This window comes from Micromesistius poutassou (assembly GCF_964030765.1).
Source record: "Micromesistius poutassou genome assembly, chromosome: 16".
Taxonomy (NCBI): Eukaryota; Metazoa; Chordata; class Actinopteri; order Gadiformes; family Gadidae; genus Micromesistius; species Micromesistius poutassou.
The window spans coordinates 10,849,449-10,866,496 of record NC_140286.1 but is presented as its reverse complement, the minus strand read 5'-3'; the positions used below and the strand labels follow the sequence as shown (position 1 = coordinate 10,866,496).

Below are 17,048 nucleotides of genomic sequence, written 5' to 3'. Positions count from 1 at the left end.
CCAAACGTACGAGTCTTTGTGTATGTGTGTGTGAGTGTATATGTGTGTGTGCGTGTGTGTGTGCGTGTGTCTGTGTATGTGTGTGTCTGTGTGTGTGTGTGTGTGTGTGTGTGTGTGTCTATGTCTGCATGTATGTGTGTGTGTGTGTGTGTGTGTGTGTGTGTGTGTGTGTGTGTGTGTGTGTGTGTGTGTCTATGTGTGCGTGTGTGTGTGTGTGTGTGTAAGTACTCATCTGTGTGTGTTGGGGGGGGAGGTTAAACCTGATTGACATTTGCTGAGAGGTGGTCGCGTCCGCCTGCATCTCTGTTGCCGTCGACAGCGGGTTATGTTAAACATGCATACAGTAATATCCTGTGTGTTGAACGGGACATTCTTCACACCCCCCCCCCCCCCCCCCCCCCCCCCTCCTTCCCTTTATGGAGCGGCTGCGGGACAGAATTCCACCAGAAAGTCATCCAGCAGCGCGTTAGCTTACTGACTCTGTCCTCCGCTATGCCGAATATGCACAGGTGGCCAAAGACAACCGCCCAACGCACACACGCACACACACACACACACACACACACACACACACACACACACACACACACGCGCACACACACACACACACTCACCAACGCACTCACCGACCTCCCTTCATACTCTCTCATGCACACACACACACACACACACACACACACACTCTCACACACACATACACACACTCACCCACGCATTCACCGACCTCCCTTCATACTCTCTACTCACACACAGCACACTGACTCACCTCCATTCAAACTCACACACACACACACACACACACACACACACACATCGCAAACACACACACACACCACACACACACACACACACACACCACAATCTTACCAACCTTCATACACACACACAAACAAACATGCACACACCACACTCATCCACCTCTCTTTATACACACACACACACACACACACACACACACATATATACACACATCCACCTCCTTTCACCTAAACACACACACACACACACACACACACACACATACACATACAAGGTCCGGACACACACACACACACACACACAGACACACACACACACACACACACACACACACACACACACACACACACACACTCACCATGCACCACACAACACACTCCAAAAGGTCTTGAACCAGAGAAGATGGAGGAAAGAATCTTAGGGTCAATTTTTAGGGGGGGTGTGGGGGGGTAGAGTCAGCATATGAAACAAATGTTTGGCATTCCTCTGTGTGCTGCGCTGCTGTAGACCTGTCAGTTAACTGGCCAGGCCTTGTGGCTCGCTTAATAGGCTCAAATTCTCCCAAAAACATAATACAGGGAACTGTTAGTTAGTGACTGCAGTTACTCCCTATTGTTCATGCTCATTTTCTGTGTGCAGCGCATTCCTGCTCTCAGCTGAAACTGATGGATAACGCACTTCAAATCTGTCACCACAACTAGTGTGGAATTCAACGCTATTATATTTTATATTTATGGTGGGCTTCTCTTTTGGGGAAGGGGAGGGGGACTCTTGACTTACATTATCACAATAAAAGTTCCGGTTGTCTGTGATTAATGGGTCTATGACACATGGCATGACGTGAATATGTGGAATTGCAAATTTGAGCAAACTTAGATTGGAGCTAGCTGATGAAATGAGATCTTATTCAAGTAGCTTGACGTAAAAGAAGATCAGTTGCTAATGCCAAGACAACCACATATACAGGGCCTGAGGATTTATTCAAAACAGGTTGTGTTTGCTACAGTGACGGATAGAAAATTGGAGGAACTAATCCTCCAAGCTCCTTCTGAACTGCTGAAGGAATAGATTAACCTCACAAAAAAGGTATATACACCTCATACGGCCATCTAACCCTCTGCGGCGCAAACGTGAGGTCTTGTTTTTCGAAAGATGTGAGCAAAGACACGGCCAGACGCTTGGGAAAAAGCTCAAGTTGAGGCTTAAGCGGTGATGCAAAATGTTTAGAATACGCGGCCTACGCGGCCTTCTGCACAAACAAACACTCTGAGAATAGGTTTACTGTCGCCGTTTAACAGGGATCATTCTGCTGAAACCCCCCCTACCCCCCTCATGTTAATGAATCCAGTGCTGGCGTGTCTGCAGCGTGACCGCAGTCTCCATCGGGGCCTACGCCACCTACGAGGCCCTGTGATGTATGGGCTGAATGGGACCAGGTGACACTGAAAGAGACCCGCACCCAGACCTACTGCACACATGTTATGATCTCCCTGCTCGGCACAACTCCCAACACGTAAACACCGACATGCACGCATTCACACTAACACATTGCAAATCCTGCAGTTATAAACCGGGGACTGTAAACACTTTGTTGGGGGGGTTGTTTCCCCTGAGAGGAGGGAGACCTATTGTTGAAATGATATAAAGATGGGCCAATCTGATCATTCATGTGCGTTATCCAATTAGAACAAAAGTACTGAAGTACAGTTTGAATCTCGATGTAGGTCTTTACCATCGTTTTCTTTACACCAGTGTAATCTAAAGTTGAGCACATTGAGCCGGTATATATTCCTCATGTCCGCTCGTCCTCCAGTATTGGTTTAGTGTTTTGTTATACGATGTTTGATGCCACTTACGCTGTCTTTAATCCATTGTATCCACGCTTTCATCTCACCCCGACCTGAATACTGTAATGCCCTTTATTCTGCTGTTGAGGCTTTCCCTCTCACACTTGCTGCTCTAAAATGCTGCTGCTGGTCTTCTAAAGGGAACAGCCAAGTGAGAGCACAGCACCACCCTACCGGCCTCCCTTCACTGACTCGCTGTACATTTTAGGATTGATTAAAAATGTTGTTGTTTGTCTACAAAGCATTAAATGGGCTAGCTCCATCCTAGCTCCCGGACATTTTACAGCCATACAGCCCATCAAGGTCACTCAAGTCTGCTGACCCTCTGCTTCCAGATGTCCTCCGATTGAGGTTGAAGCATGGGGGATGTCGTGCCAATGCATTTGTAGCCCCCAAAACTCTGGAACGGGTTTTGTCTGCATGTCATGCTGGCCCCCACTGTATTTAAATCCCATCTTAAAACACATTTTCTTCTCTTAGAAAAGTTAGACATTTTTTCAAGAGTTTGAAGAAATGTCAGTTGCATTTCTTTGTTCTTTTTTTATTATTATTGTGTTGTTTATGGATTCTTCGATTGTACAGCACTTTTGCGTTGTTTTTAAATGTGCAATACATTTGATCAAACCCATGTTAACTACCAGGCCTTTGAGGATAAACACATATCAGGGTCCACAGCTGAATATCATCCGGGAGGCTAACACTGGCACATTTACAGAAATGTCTATTGATGTGCACTCTCCCTGTAACAGAACACATCTTCTCAGTAACAAAGGGCCTGCTAAGTATTTATATTATGTAATACATACCCTGTTATACGTCCAGTACCATAATCAGCATACCATTTTGTCTGTCTAACTCCACTGCTTGGAGATCATGTTTATCCAGATGTGATGAAACTACACACTAGCCTTATAGTGAGATTATTATCTGGTTGGCTACAACAGGCTTTTCCCAAGCCTTTTATGACACGCAACCCCATTTTTCACTACCCAAATACAGACAATAATAATTCAATTAACATATTATTTCTAATTCTGCTATATACCCTCCTTTTACTTTGAAAGTAATCCTGGGGTCTTTTCTGGAACGCTGACTCTTTGGGTCCAGTCCAGTGATGGTGGGCACACGGAAGCATCCTGTGAGCTATGTTATCCCCGTTCAAATTCATGTTTTAGGAACCCAAAGTGGTCCAGGTCCAGGACACAGCTCCCTGGTCCAGTGGGCTGTGTCCTGGGACCGTTCCCCATCTGAGACCCTCCTGAGATCATTTTTCAGGAACCCGGACCCCCATGGGCCTGGGGGTCCCTGGGGACCCATCCTGGCACAGCAGGCCCCGTCCTTGGACCGTTTTCCAGGGAACCAGACCCCAACCCTAAAACCGAAACCAAACCCTAAAGCCAAACCCTAACCTTACCCAAACCCCAACCAAACCCTAAACCCTAACCCTAAAACCTAACCCTAAAACCAAGCTACCAAACTCTTACCCCAAAAATAAATGTCTATTTACTTAACTTTATTTAACTTTATTTATCAGAAGTTTACCGCGACCCCATCTGCGTGTCAGGCTAAGATTGAGAAGCCCTGGGCTTATAACAACACACATACATTGCTACATATTCCATCATATCCATTGGCCTGGCAACGTTCAAAATCAGGCTTTATTAGCATCATCCAAGTAAGTTAGCGATAACGCCCTATTTTTTTTTGTAAATATAGCTGATTGGTCTTCCAGGAAGTTATTAAAAAGGAGTAGGATTGTCGCTGATGTCTAACAGTCCAACCGATTCACATGTAACCCGCAGGCTAGTTGGGGGAGTGACTAAGTCATTGCGTCTATATATTGTGATGTTTTGTTCGGTGGCTATAAGTGAATGAGTCAGCGCCAACTTCACTAGAAGTCACTAAAGTACGACAGCAGTGCAAGGAGTTCGTATCAGCAGCAGCGCAGTGCAACCTTCCGTCCTCACTCAGAAAAAAACAGACCAAACTTCACAATGGATGCTTGTCTCCGCTCGCTGTTGTTTTGCGCGGCTTTTATTTTGGCGGCGTTTTTGCGGGGATCAGGTGCGGCGGTGATGGGACCGCTTATAAGATGCGAGCCATGTGATGTAGCCGCGCGACTTTTGTGCAAGCCGCTGCCCAAGGACTGCAGCGAGAGGCTCCGGGAACCCGGCTGCGGCTGCTGCATGACCTGCGCGCTCAGCTTCGGCCAGCCGTGCGGCTTCTACACCGGGAGATGTGGCGCGGGACTCGCCTGTCAGCATCAGACGGGGGAAACGAAACCCCTGCACGCCTTGATGGAAGGACGTGGTGTTTGTGCGAATGTTACTGACAAGAGAGTTAGTACCGGCGCTGTACCTCCGCCAAATGAAATACCAGGTAAACTGTTGCTTTTTTTTACTTCAGAGCTGTAGGCTTGCTATAACATAATGATAGAATAGCCCAGGAACGATATAGCTATGGATCATAGCCCGAAACAGAAGTTTTTCAAACGTGTATTTAGGCCTTACATTAAACATTAAACCTACATACAGGTTTACTGTATGTAGGTGCATGTATATTAAGTGTAGGTATGTGTATACATGCATGTATGTATGTATGTATGTGTGTGTGTGTGTGTGTGTGTGTGTGTGTGTGTGTGTGTGTGTGTGTGTGTATAAATTTATGTAAGTATGTATGTATGTACGTGTATACATGTATTCACCTAGGAATACGTATTATGCAAGTGTGTGGTATTTGTTGCATTTGTGTAAATATTCCTCTTTACAGAGGTTCTATGAACAACCTCCCAGTACATAATATGTTATTGAGGGCATGCTGTAGGGACGGAGAGATAGATTACTGTAATTTACTGCAACTGACTTTCATGCATGCAATGGAAAATGTACATGGTTAAGCCGCACCAATAGCTTTGGTTTCTGTATCTCTGCATGAACTGAAGTCACTTGTTTTGTCTAGGGACATTTAGTGAACTAATTCACTAAATGTCCCTCATAAAATGAATTACAAAATTAAAAAGACACGTTAAAGTGTGGCTTTCGGCCATACAAACTTTTCCTACACGGAAAGTGCCTTCACAAGCCAACAATTAGCATATGAATAATCGCTGACGTCAAACCCCCCCCCCCCCCCCCACCACCACCCCACCCCCCCCCTCACAGCAGAGAATGTGGAGAATTCGGAAGTGGAGCTGAACTTCACCAGCGCGGGTGTGCCCAGCTCCCAGAGTCCCCCCAGACCCGCCGGACCCCCGAGGCTCAAGCCCCTCCACCCCTTCTTCTACTCGGCCAAGGCAGAGATCATGAAGCGCGAGCAGAGGAAGAGGGGCCAGAGCTTCAGGCTGGAGGAGGTGCAGGGTCCGCTCAGCACGGACCAGCAGAACCTCTCTGGGGAGATCAGACAGGAGTCTGAGTATGTGAGTAGCCAGCGCACAACGCGTACTCACTTCTTCTGAGTGAGGCTGAGACCTGGTATTTTTGTCTCTTCATATTCTCTCCTTTTCTCTCTCTCTCGCTCACTCGCACTCTCCCCCTCTCCCTCTCTCTCTCTCTCTCTCTCTAGCTCTCTCTCTCTCTCTCTAACTCTCTCTAACTCTCTCTGACTCTCCCACTCTCTGGCTCTCTCTCTCTCTCTAACTCTCCCACTCTCTGTCTCTCTATCTAGCGCTCCCTCTCTACTCACCCAGCTCTCTCTCTCTCTCTCTCTTTCTCTCTCTTTCTATCTCTCTCCACCTTCCTCCCCCCTCTCTCTCTATCCCCCTCCCTCTCTCTACCCCACCCAACCCAATCTACTCTCCACACCATCCCCTCTCTCTCTCTCTCTCTCTCTCTCTCTCTCTCTCTCTCTCTCTCTCTCTCTCTCTCTCTCTGGATGGTTTTTTTGTTTTTATGCTCTCTTCTTCTGCGGGTGATGAAATGTTTGGGGTAGCGTTGCGGAATGCTGGCCGGGGCGAGGGCGGCCAATAGGAGGGCACGGTATTGGCGAGGCAGGAGGGTACGGCGGCGGTGGCCCTGTGGCTGACCCCCGACGTGCGGCCGGGCCGGTTTGGTCCTGAGGCGTCCGCGCGCCGCGCCGGGCCGGGCCCTGACCTGGCCGGGGCCCGGCCGCGTCCTGGCCCCGGCCGGGCCCCAGAGGAACCCTGTGATGGATTGGCCCGTGTGAGCTGTTTGGGGAGAGTCACACTGCTATTTTCATACCGTCTCTGGTCAGAGGAGTGTGTGTGTGTGTGTGTGGGTGTGGGTGTGTGTGTGCGTGTGTGCCTGTCTGTGTGTGTGTGTGTGTGTGTGTGTGTCTGTATGCCTGTGTGTGTCTATGTGTGTGTGTGCCTGTGTGTGTGTGTGTGTGTGTGTGTGTGTGTGTGTGTATCTGTGAGTGTGTGTGTGTTTGTGTGTCCGGGGCCACTTTGATTAGTGACTTCGAGGCCTTGGCTCACAGGAGCGGCCAAGTGATGTGGTCTCGGAGAATGCCCGTCGTATCCTCCTGTCATATTTGTGGCACAGAGAGTTTTACAGCGCACATTTCGGTACAAAATAAATTCCTGCATGCGACCGCAAGTTGGTCGGAATAACGCATCTCTCACCCGACAAACTGTTGTGGATATCAGACTTTATTGAGGAGGAGGACTGACTTGGCCGTAACTTTTAATAATAATAATGTTTAAGTGACATTGTATTGACGTGAAAATGTTCCGATCTTTTGTCACAGTGAAATTTGACTTATTTTCGGAAGACACGTCTAAAAGTGAATCCCGATCTGACGTATGTACGGGATGTCCCATCAGCTCATTTCGCCTTTCGGTGTGAACTTGAACCTCTGCTTCTTTTGACATGCGATGTCGGGGCTCATAAACAGATGAGCCCCGAGGCAACAAAAAAAAAAGAAGAAACAAATCAAAACATCCCCTATGATTATCATGATAGTGACGTCTTGAGTCAGGGCGGTGCGGTCACCGCTCCAGACGGATTAGTCCGTTTAAAAAAACGATGACCACAAACGTCGTTCATAAAAAAGAAAAAGCGTATGGTAAACAGTTTTTTTTTATGTTTTCTCTCTGGAGCTGGAGCGGTGGTGGCGGGACGTTTTGTCGGCCGGACCGAGCCAGAGATGTTTTGGATGTTCTGGTAAACGTTGCCTGTTTTTTCCGGTTATGTTCACTTCCTCTTCCTGTCGTCCTGTGTCAGGGTCCCTGTCGGAGGGAGATGGAGAGCGTGCTCACCAGCCTCAAGACGGCCGACATCCTGAACCCCCGCGGCTTCCGCATACCCAACTGCGACAAGAAGGGTTTCTACAAGAAAAAACAGGTACAAAAAACAAACCCACATCTCTGAGCCAGACGGCCCGACAACGCTACAGCCGAACTTTGAGACTGTACAGCGCCTGGGAAGGGAAACGGGAAGTGAAGGGGCGGAGTTACACAGTGAGAAATTCTTCCGAAAGAGAAAGTCGTTGGCCGAAGGGGGCAAGGTAGAGGTTTCAGAAGATGATTTGAACAAATGTATTTACTACTGGCCTACTACACCGGTTTGATATCAAACCCATTGCAGAAACGTTGTCTAATGACGGTGCATGTCCAGACGGGACATTGAAGTCTTCTCCCTAGCAACAGGAAAACGTAAGTTTACCACTGCTGGCTGGGTTTGCGTTCGCTGTCGGCCACGGAAGGGATGTACGAAAATGAGGAGAAGATCCTCTTGTTTTAGTTACCAGCCCTCTCCTTGATGAATGCTCAGCCGTCGTGCTCTCTGTGGTTCCCGGCAGCGGTTGTTTCCAGTAGTGGTCCATTCCATGTAACCCGCAGCTACAGGTCCCAGTCCCCAGCGGCACGATTGGTCCAAACTCATCTTAGGGCGAAGCAAACTGAAACGCCCCGTTCATAAGGATTTAAGCTCATCTGCCATCAGACTTGAAATGCCTTAAATACATCTATCCTCATGAATTACAACCCCCGCCCCCACCCCCCCACCCCCAAAAAAAGGTTTGGGGACGTTTACATCCACGTGCAGTACACCCTACCCTGTGCCAGAGCTCTAGGCACGGGTCAGGGCTGAAGAGCAGTTGTCCCCCCTCCCGCACGTGCGTACGTGTGTGTGTGTGTGCGTGTGCATGCGTGCAGCCTGTTGGTAGTCCTTACAGCCTCATCGTCATAGCCCCACCACGGCCCAGTGAGGTAGACCCCAGCCTCCTGGCTCCGTGCGAGGGGAGGAGGAGGAGGAGGAGGAGGAGGAGGAGGAGGAGGCCCCGGAGGAGAGCCGTGCTGCAGCACAGACCCCAAGGCGAGGGTGGTTGAAGCTGCTGGAACAACGTCCAGTTTCTTAAAACGGGAACCCTCCCAGGGAGACAGACGTCAAGGTGGCCGACGCACTCGCCCCATAATTGCCGGACTTTTGAGACGCGGGCACCGAAATAGACCGGTGGGTGTCTCCACCCCCCCCACCACCCCCCCACCCCCCCCCCCACCCCCACCACCACCACCACCACCACCACCACCCCCTCTACCCCCCCCGGTACTGGCGCAGCGGTCCAGCCCAGCATGTAATAACTGAGTGAGAAACCGAGAAACGGGAACTTTTTTTTTTTTTTTTAAATAATGATGTTTTTTTTCTTTTTTCGGCTTCCCGCCTAATGGAAGTTTCCCCCCCCCCCCCCCCCCTCCCCCCCCCCGACGAGGTCCGGAATGTTCTGGTGGTGTCCTTACGGCACCTCTGCCATGCCATGCAGGCGGCGCCACATGCTGGCCCGTGATGTCTGTGTGTGTGTGTGTGTGTGTGTGTGTGTGTGTGTGTGTTATCTGTTTGTGTGGAGGACTGGACACACACAACACAAAGCAAATTCAACCCCACCCCGAGTGATGTTTTTTTTTGTTGTTTTTTTGTACATCTTGAACATGTGCGCCAGAGGTTAGCCTCGAGGCCACTCATCAGGGTGTAGCTCTCTGCACAGAGAGAACACACGACGAAAACATCCACAGAATACGTTGACTCACAAACATGACGTGTCCTTCCCATTGCACCTATCGGGAATTAAGAACGATGGTTAAGACAGCGAGAGAGAGAGAGCGAGAGCGAGATTCACTGCAACAGATCAGCCGGCGAAGGACACAGCCCCGAATACGCCCGGACCGCCAAACCCACCCGTCCCCCCCCCCGTCCCCGCCCCACTCCCTGATCCACCGTCGGGATTGGTCGGCGAGCGTCTTGCCGCGGTGGCGACGGCATCGGTGGCGTCTCCCCCCCCCCCGGCATCGCTCTGGCCCGTCAAATGAATGGCTGAATGTTTTACTAGAGTTTTACGTTGACCTTTAGTCAAATTGGCAGTAAAATAACAGCCCTGGGGTAGCTCCGTACAGACTCGGCAAGTCATTTGTAGTACCCATCATTTAGAGCTGTGGGGTATAATCAGCAACAGATGATTTGTGCTGGCCACCAGCTTCTGGAAATAGATCCGGCGCGCTCGCGCAGTTAGTTGTTCACGAAGAAAACGGGGACTGGAGGCAAATCTTTTAACCAGGTCTCTCTGTGTTTACCTTGAAGGTCTCCGTACTGTACATGTCCGTGTGTGTGTGTGTGTGTGCGTGTGCGTGCGTGTGTGTGCGTGCGTGTGTGTGTGTACGTGTGTGTGTTTAAAAATACCACAGCTCCACTGGACGGGTCGGTCTCGCTCAGCGTTGCACAAGCTGACCCATTAATGCCTCTTAACTATTTCTGTTGCCCTCCGTTACCTCAGCCCGGCCTGCTGCCCATTATGCACAATATTTAACTGGGTTTATAAATTGACCACCCCCCCCCCCGACCGTCACCACCCTCACCCCTGCCTCTCCTCCCACCCCCGCACATATTTCACACATCACTTGGGCTCACCCCATCCCCTGTCTTTTCCTTCCCCTCTCTCTCTCTCTCTCTCTCTCTCTCTCTCTCCCCTCTCTCTCTCTCTCTCTCTCTCTCTCGCTCCTGCAGTGTCGTCCGTCCAAAGGCCGTAAGAGAGGCTTCTGCTGGTGCGTAGACAAGTATGGCCATCCCCTGCCAGGTTTCGATGGCAAGGAGAAGGGAGATGCCCAGGACTTTAACTCAGAGAGCCAGTAGGTCCCGAGAGACCAAGGGAGGCGGAGGAATGGAGAGGGAGAGAGAGGGAGAGATCGAGAGAGAGAGAGAGAGAGAGAGAGAGAGAGAGAGAGAGCTTGGACAATATACGGATGGCTGCTGGTAATTGTTTGCACAGTGGACCAAGGCAGAATGGAGACTAGATTACAAAGACAGGGTTTTTTGTTTTTTTTTCTCCTGAAGACATTGGCTCGTCTGATGGGCCAGACCAAGGCTGGCCATCGTCCTGACAGAACAAAGTCACCCTTTAAGTCTTTGGTTTTTTTCCTTAAAATAAATTTAAGGTCCTTTGCCTACACTTTAAAATGTGTCCTTAGCATCGACAATGGGCCCTTTGTTTGTTTTTTTGCGCACAATTAGGTGCCACTAATTGTGTGTGCACGCGTGATGTTTGATTATGTGCTTGTGACTTTTGAGTGTTTTTGGTTTGTTTTATTTTATTTGGTTAAAAGAAAGTTAACGTGTAGTTGTGTTTCAGTGATTAGGATTGCTGGCAAGGCAGGCGTAAACATGTGTTTTCCTTTTGTGTTATGTGTGCAATATGTTTTTCGAGAAGAAGCATTTCTGTGCTTGTGTGACTCAAGGCCCCGGGTAGGGATGCAGCCCATTCCTAGTAAGCTATACCCTGCATTCCTCTTGTACACAGGTGACTCACCTACGCCGTCGTTCATTCCTTTGTTTGACACTTAAGATAAGCTTTGGAGGAGGGGTTTGTTTGCGAGGAAGAAAATCCAATAATAAACCAAGAAGAAATTGCCTATGATCAATACTATGTACGTTGGTGATTTCTCCAGTTTTTCATAAGCTAGGCTGTTGGGCTAAAGGCTACAGCAACTTCATGTTTTGATTTTTCGTGTGATTACATGTGTCAAGTGCCTTTCAGGTTAATACGATGTGTGCATGTACATTGCAACCCTCAGACGTCTATTTTTAATTAATAAAGGCAGTGTAAACTGAATCATTGTGCCATGTATTCTGCTCTATGAGAAAGGCCTTGAGTGGCCACACCAATGAGACCACATCATTTGTTACCAACTGCATTTATTTGAAGTATATTGCATATATAGATATTTACAAATATTTCCAAACTATATACACATAAACAACACAAACAGGTGGTCAAAGCGGCCACGTTTTCTGGCTTGAGTTTCAGACAATAACATACAGAAGAACAACTGAATCGTTCTAATAAATACAGACCAAAAAAAACAACTGTTATTAAGTACAACTCCCGAGCAAAAATAACATGAGATGATCCGTGTCCGTAGCCTGGCGGATCCAGAGGACCCAGCGAACAGCGAGCTGAGGTAGACAAACCAGACCAGCAGAGAGCCGTCATCGCAGAAACCTCGCGGCGGCCTGAGTGAGTGCTGATATGTTTGCGTTTGGTCACCACACGCATACTTGCGGCGCTTTAAGTATCGCCCACCCCCCTGACCCATCCACACCCCCCCCCCGCCTCCCCTCCCACCCACCCACCCAACCCTCCTCCGCCACCCCCGTGCTCCAATACCGTTGAGGAAATGTCAATGGAGATACATTCCAACACTGTCAACATGTTGGATGAATGAGTCGTTGTGTGGTGGCAGTGCACTGCACAGCCCCGTGTTTGAATGAATGAATGAATGAGCGAATGAAAAAAAAAATAAAACACACATGGCTTCAAGATTGTGAAGCCTCTGAAACAGGCCTGGAAGTGCTGCAGACCTGTGGTCTGTAGCCATGGAGTTATTTAGCTGACTCAAATGTATACAGTGCTGCCCTATTTACAATAAAAAAAAGTAGGCAAACATATTAAAAAGTCTAAAAATTACAAGCAGGGTCCCGAGAGTGCGCGTTTACAAATTTAGAATAAATAAGACTCGATATATACATTAGGTCAATACATTAAAATTATTTTGTTTTCTCCTGCATTCACATAAAATCGTTTTATGTGAATGCGGGTGTCTTTGCAGCTCTATAACTTATTTCATATGCTTGTTTGTACGTTGTAATGTATCAATGGTGCATCTCTATTTACCTGAAGCTCAGGTTCATACATTTACCACAGTATAAATATATATAAACTATTTGTTTGTTTGTGTATGTGTATGTGTGTGTGTGCATGTGCGCGCTTGCATGTGTGTGTGTGTGTGTGTGCGTGTGTGTTTGCATGCACATGGTTTGTATTTCCATGTCCATGCGCTCAGTGTGTGAGCTCCTGATTGCACTCTGAGTCCGTGGGCAGGTCATTTGATCCCGGAATCCTCTTCCCATTCCAGGAAGAGACGCACCAGCAGCGAGCGGGAGGATCCACCAAGGAGGACTCACACTGAGGAAGGGGGCGGCGCAAACAGAGAGAGAGGGAGAGGCAATGACACGAGTCATTAGTAAAGAGGCAACACGAGCAGAACATGAACATGAGAAGACTGAATGGGCTTCGCGGTCCGTTGCTCACCTGCTTGGCTTTGTAGTAGCCGTACTTGTCACAGTTGGGGAGGTAGAACGTTGTGAACTTCTCTCCCAGTGCCTGCTGGGAGCTCGCGATAACGTCCAGCGCCGCGTGCAGTTCAGTGTGACACGGCCCCTGTAGAGCAGCAGTGAACCAGTCAGGGAACATCAGCAATGTAGACAATAGACGCACAATGTGGTCGTTCATTAAGTCGCCATCAGGTTGACTCAAGGATGATTCTGGTTTGTTCACACAAAGCTTATTCATTTTTCAGATGTTTTTATTGTTTGTTTTTGTTAGCATTGCTGATTTGATTTGAGGTACGGAGTTTTATAGTTAATAAAGAATCTAATGAAAAATATCATCCTTTTATTTATAATTAAGTCTAAATACTAATTCCAGTACTTATAATAGAGAACCGTCTCACCTGCTGCACTAGTTTTTTCAGGATGGAGTTGACCTTGGCCTTGATGGTCTCCTGGGCCTCCGCAGCGTCCCTGGGCTCCAGGGGGCCGTTGAACCCTAACAGATAGTGCAGCGAGCCATGGTCCGGGAGGCCGTCCACATCCTCTGCAGAGGGAGAGGTCACGTCTCACATTATTACACAATCATCCCATTCATTTATTTCATTTGTTTGTTTACTTACAATTGAAAGGCTTAAAAAAAGACAATAAATGATAAAAATGTTTAAAAAAATACTACACAAAAAAACCCTAAGTACACTAGGTTTACTAGTGCACTAGGTGGCCTAAAAGAAGGTATTGACTCAGCAAACCAATCATTGATGCAAAAAAACAACCGAACAACAAACAACAAAGTTGTTTGCAGTTGAATCCCAACACCAGCACCACAGAGAATAGCTTCCCCATAAGAGAGAGAGAGAGAGAGAGAGAGAGAGAGAGAGAGAGAGGTGGGGGGTCCTCACCTGTCCCCTGCTCCTGGGTGCAGACGCCCTGTCCCCTGATGAGGGCGTGGAGTGGCCGCGGCTCCCCGGGCCCGGCCGTGCAGCGGAGGCCCTGCTCGCAGTGCGCCGTGTGCACCCCGCAGGAGGAGCCCGCCTCCAGGGCGCAGGCCATGCAGCAGCCGCAGCCGGGCTCCCGCAGCACCTGCCTGCAGCCCGGGGCGATGGCGGGGCACTGGCTGAGCTTCTCGGCGGTGCAGGGGGAGCAGCGGATGGGCTCGGGGCCCGCCACCGGGGAGCAGCCCGCCAGCCCCCCCAAGACGCCCACGCTCACCGCCGCCACCGCCAGCACCGCCGTCACCGTCAACCTTCCGTTTAATCCAGACATCTCCCGGCTTCAGCGATGTATTATCTTGAGTTTCTCTTTGGGCTGGTGTAATTGTTGTCCCTTTTTGTTCCACGCTGAGCTGAATGCCTATTGCTGGTGCGTTCAAAGGTGTTTTTCTTCTGAAATTGATTTCCCTTAACTGGCTGTATTTATACACGCCTCCGGCCCCCGCACCAGTTAATCTTTGACCTGGTGGTTGAGCATATGTAAAATGTTTTTGACCGACTTGTGTGGCCGGGTGGACGGTCTTGCTTGAAGTACGTAATTCCCGTTTCACAATGGCCGCGGTCAATATTGACTCTAACTGGACAACATTCAAAACATCACCCCATTTTATGTGAATAATGTTACGTATTCAGGACCAAATCATGAATATGATATGTTTATAAGAATTACAATAATTTCATTACAGTACAGTAAGCAGGCAATGACACAAGAGCTGATTAACTGCACATTTAAATTTAAGGAACAGACAGACACTTTTATCCAAAGTGACTTCAAACGTCTCATACACACATCAACGGCAGAGTCAACCATGCAGGGTGACAGCCAGCTCGTCGGGAGCAGTTAGGGTGTGGTGTCTTGCTCAGGGACACCACGACATACACCGATCTACCTAGCCACCTTCCGGTTACAAGGCAACCCTTTACCTCCTGAGCTAAGCCGACCTCAAAAGTAGGCCTACCAGGTTGTTTAATACAGGTGACGGTTGAGCAATGACATTGCAGGCTGAATGTGTCCCGTTGACTAAAGAAACAACCAAAAACCAAAAACATATTGGTCACTGTAGTCCATTTGGTGAAGGGTCACCTTATCGTTCAGACAGCACAAACAACAGCCTCATGACCCTTTAACAGAGCCTTACCACAAACATTATGGATTCCTGCACCGCAATCACAACATGTTTGTGTGAAGAAAGCCGGTAGTAAGTGATTGTTGGTGTAGTATTAAATAGGACTTTAAAGAGCCTGGCTCTGTTGTAGTCATGTTTGAATAGTGAGGGCAGAAAGGTGGGTCTAACTTTTAACACATCTCAAATCAGGAATAGCTACCATAAGAAAGGTCAACAAACGCTCTGATGTGATTGTGCAACAGTTATTTTAGGACTTAATTTGAAATCACAGCTTCTGTTACTCCATTTATTTTTTTTCTTCAAGAAAATCATCTTTTTTTTCTGTGTGACTTGAGCCAAAAGAAAAGTTACATGAATTGAGCTACAAGTAAACCTCTACTCTCCCACAAAATACACCGTTATTACACCATCGAATGGTATTCTGACAACATGCAACAACCCGTTATGCTCTTGAATGTTCATATTCAACGACCAACACATGTTTCGTCGCTTCCTCAATGCTAAACATGAGCTCCAGCAACCAGCCAGGAAAATCCGCCTTGGGAGAGATGAGAGGTTTGAGGGGAAAGGAGGGGAGAGGGGGTCGGGGGGTTAGCGCACATTGGTGTAGCATTATATTGAATGAACACTGTATTCAATAGGTCTCATTGACACTTCGGTTGCCTACATCTGGTGAACGCCTCTTCCTGCTTTTCTTTGGCTGCTCTGCTGTTGACCGCCGCCACGCTCTCTCTGCCCAGGAGTAGACCTAGAGGACAGATAGGGTTCAGTACAGAATAGAAACACACCCTGGGTCTCCATATCTTTGGGGAAAGGCATACCTTGATGCTCGGCAGTCCATCGCTCCACCTGCGGCCTGGTCGAGGCACAGGAGCGTGTCCTGATGAAGGGGTGTGTCCTGATGGAGGGGTGTGTCCTGATGAAGAGGTGTGGCCTGATGAAGGGGTGTGTTCTGATGGAGGGGTGTGGCCTGATGAAGAGGTGTGGCCTGATGAAGAGGTGTGTCCTGATGAAGAGGTGTGTCCTGATGAAGAGGTGTGTCCTGATGAAGAGGTGTGTCCTGATGAAGAGGTGTGTCCTGATGAAGAGGTGTGTCCTGATGGAGGGGTGTGTCCTGATGAAGAGGTGTGTCCTGATGAAGAGGTGTGTCCTGATGGAGGGGTGTGTCCTGATGGAGGGGTGTGTCCTGATGAAGAGGTGTGGCCTGATGAAGAGGTGTGGCCTGATGAAGAGGTGTGTCCTGATGAAGAGGTGTGTCCTGATGAAGAGGTGTGTCCTGATGAAGAGGTGTGTCCTGATGGAGGGGTGTGTCCTGATGAAGAGGTGTGGCCTGATGAAGAGGTGTGGCCTGATGGAGGGGTGTGGCCTGATGAAGAGGTGTGTCCTGATGAAGAGGTGTGTCCTGATGGAGGGGTGTGGCCTGATGAAGAGGTGTGTCCTGATGAAGAGGTGTGTCCTGATGGAGGGGTGTGTCCTGATGGAGGGGTGTGGCCTGATGAAGAGGTGTGTTCTGATGAAGAGGTGTGTGTGGCTGGAGGGGTGTGTTGTGAAGGAGTGGTGTGTTCTGATGAAGAGGTGTGTGTGGGTGGAGGGGTGTGTTGTGAAGGAGTGGTGTGTTCTGATGAAGAGGTGTGTTCTGATGAAGAGGTGTGTGTGGGTGGAGGGGTGTGTTGTGAAGGAGTGGTGTGTTCTGATGAAGAGCTGTGTTCTGGTGGAGACGTGTCTTTGGGTGGAGAGCTGTGCTCGGTTGGAGGGGTGGTGGTGGGCAGTGGT

General features: G+C 48.8%; 2 protein-coding genes across 6 annotated transcripts; one reads left to right on the top strand and one right to left on the bottom strand.

The window, feature by feature from the left end:
* The first annotated feature begins 4,477 nt into the window (after positions 1–4,477).
* Positions 4,478–13,081, top strand: igfbp3 (insulin-like growth factor binding protein 3). Of its 5 annotated transcripts, XR_014638449.1 has the most exons (6): positions 4,478–4,985; positions 5,768–6,021; positions 7,787–7,906; positions 10,559–10,596; positions 11,971–12,065; positions 12,964–13,081. XR_014638449.1 is itself a non-coding variant. In XM_084480660.1 (5 exons), exons 1-5 carry the CDS (start codon positions 4,601–4,603, stop codon positions 13,070–13,072), a joined length of 960 nt encoding a protein of 319 aa, XP_084336786.1. In that variant the 5' UTR covers positions 4,478–4,600; the 3' UTR covers positions 13,073–13,081. The 5 variants fall into 5 exon arrangements, 4 of the variants coding, with proteins under 4 accessions (XP_084336786.1, XP_084336785.1, XP_084336788.1 ...); XM_084480660.1 differs by lacking the exon at positions 10,559–10,596 and having other exon boundaries at positions 5,771–6,021; XM_084480659.1 differs by lacking the exon at positions 10,559–10,596.
* igfbp1b (insulin-like growth factor binding protein 1b) lies at positions 12,215–14,527 on the bottom strand. The gene is made up of 4 exons (XM_084480663.1): positions 14,059–14,527; positions 13,561–13,703; positions 13,140–13,268; positions 12,215–13,013 (listed from the first exon to the last, which is right to left on the bottom strand). The coding sequence occupies exons 1-4, from the start codon at positions 14,420–14,422 to the stop codon at positions 12,888–12,890; spliced, it is 762 nt and encodes a 253-aa protein (XP_084336789.1). The 5' UTR covers positions 14,423–14,527; the 3' UTR covers positions 12,215–12,887.
* Positions 14,528–17,048: the final 2,521 nt, after the last annotated feature.

Bases quoted from the DNA above. Each gene is read 5' to 3' on its own strand.
- igfbp3 (XM_084480659.1), top strand. From the start codon at position 4,601: ATGGATGCTTGTCTCCGCTCGCTGTTGTTTTGCGCGGCTTTTATTTTG. The intron at 4,986-5,767 runs GTAAACTGTTGC...CCCCCCTCACAG, and splicing joins TCCGCCAAATGAAATACCAG to CAGAGAATGTGGAGAATTCG. The intron at 6,022-7,786 runs GTGAGTAGCCAG...GTCCTGTGTCAG, and splicing joins TCAGACAGGAGTCTGAGTAT to GGTCCCTGTCGGAGGGAGAT.
- igfbp1b (XM_084480663.1), bottom strand. From the start codon at position 14,422: ATGTCTGGATTAAACGGAAGGTTGACGGTGACGGCGGTGCTGGCGGTG. The intron at 13,269-13,560 runs GTGAGACGGTTC...GCTGCTCTACAG, and splicing joins TGAAAAAACTAGTGCAGCAG to GGGCCGTGTCACACTGAACT. The intron at 13,014-13,139 runs GTGAGCAACGGA...CCCCTTCCTCAG, and splicing joins GCTACTACAAAGCCAAGCAG to TGTGAGTCCTCCTTGGTGGA.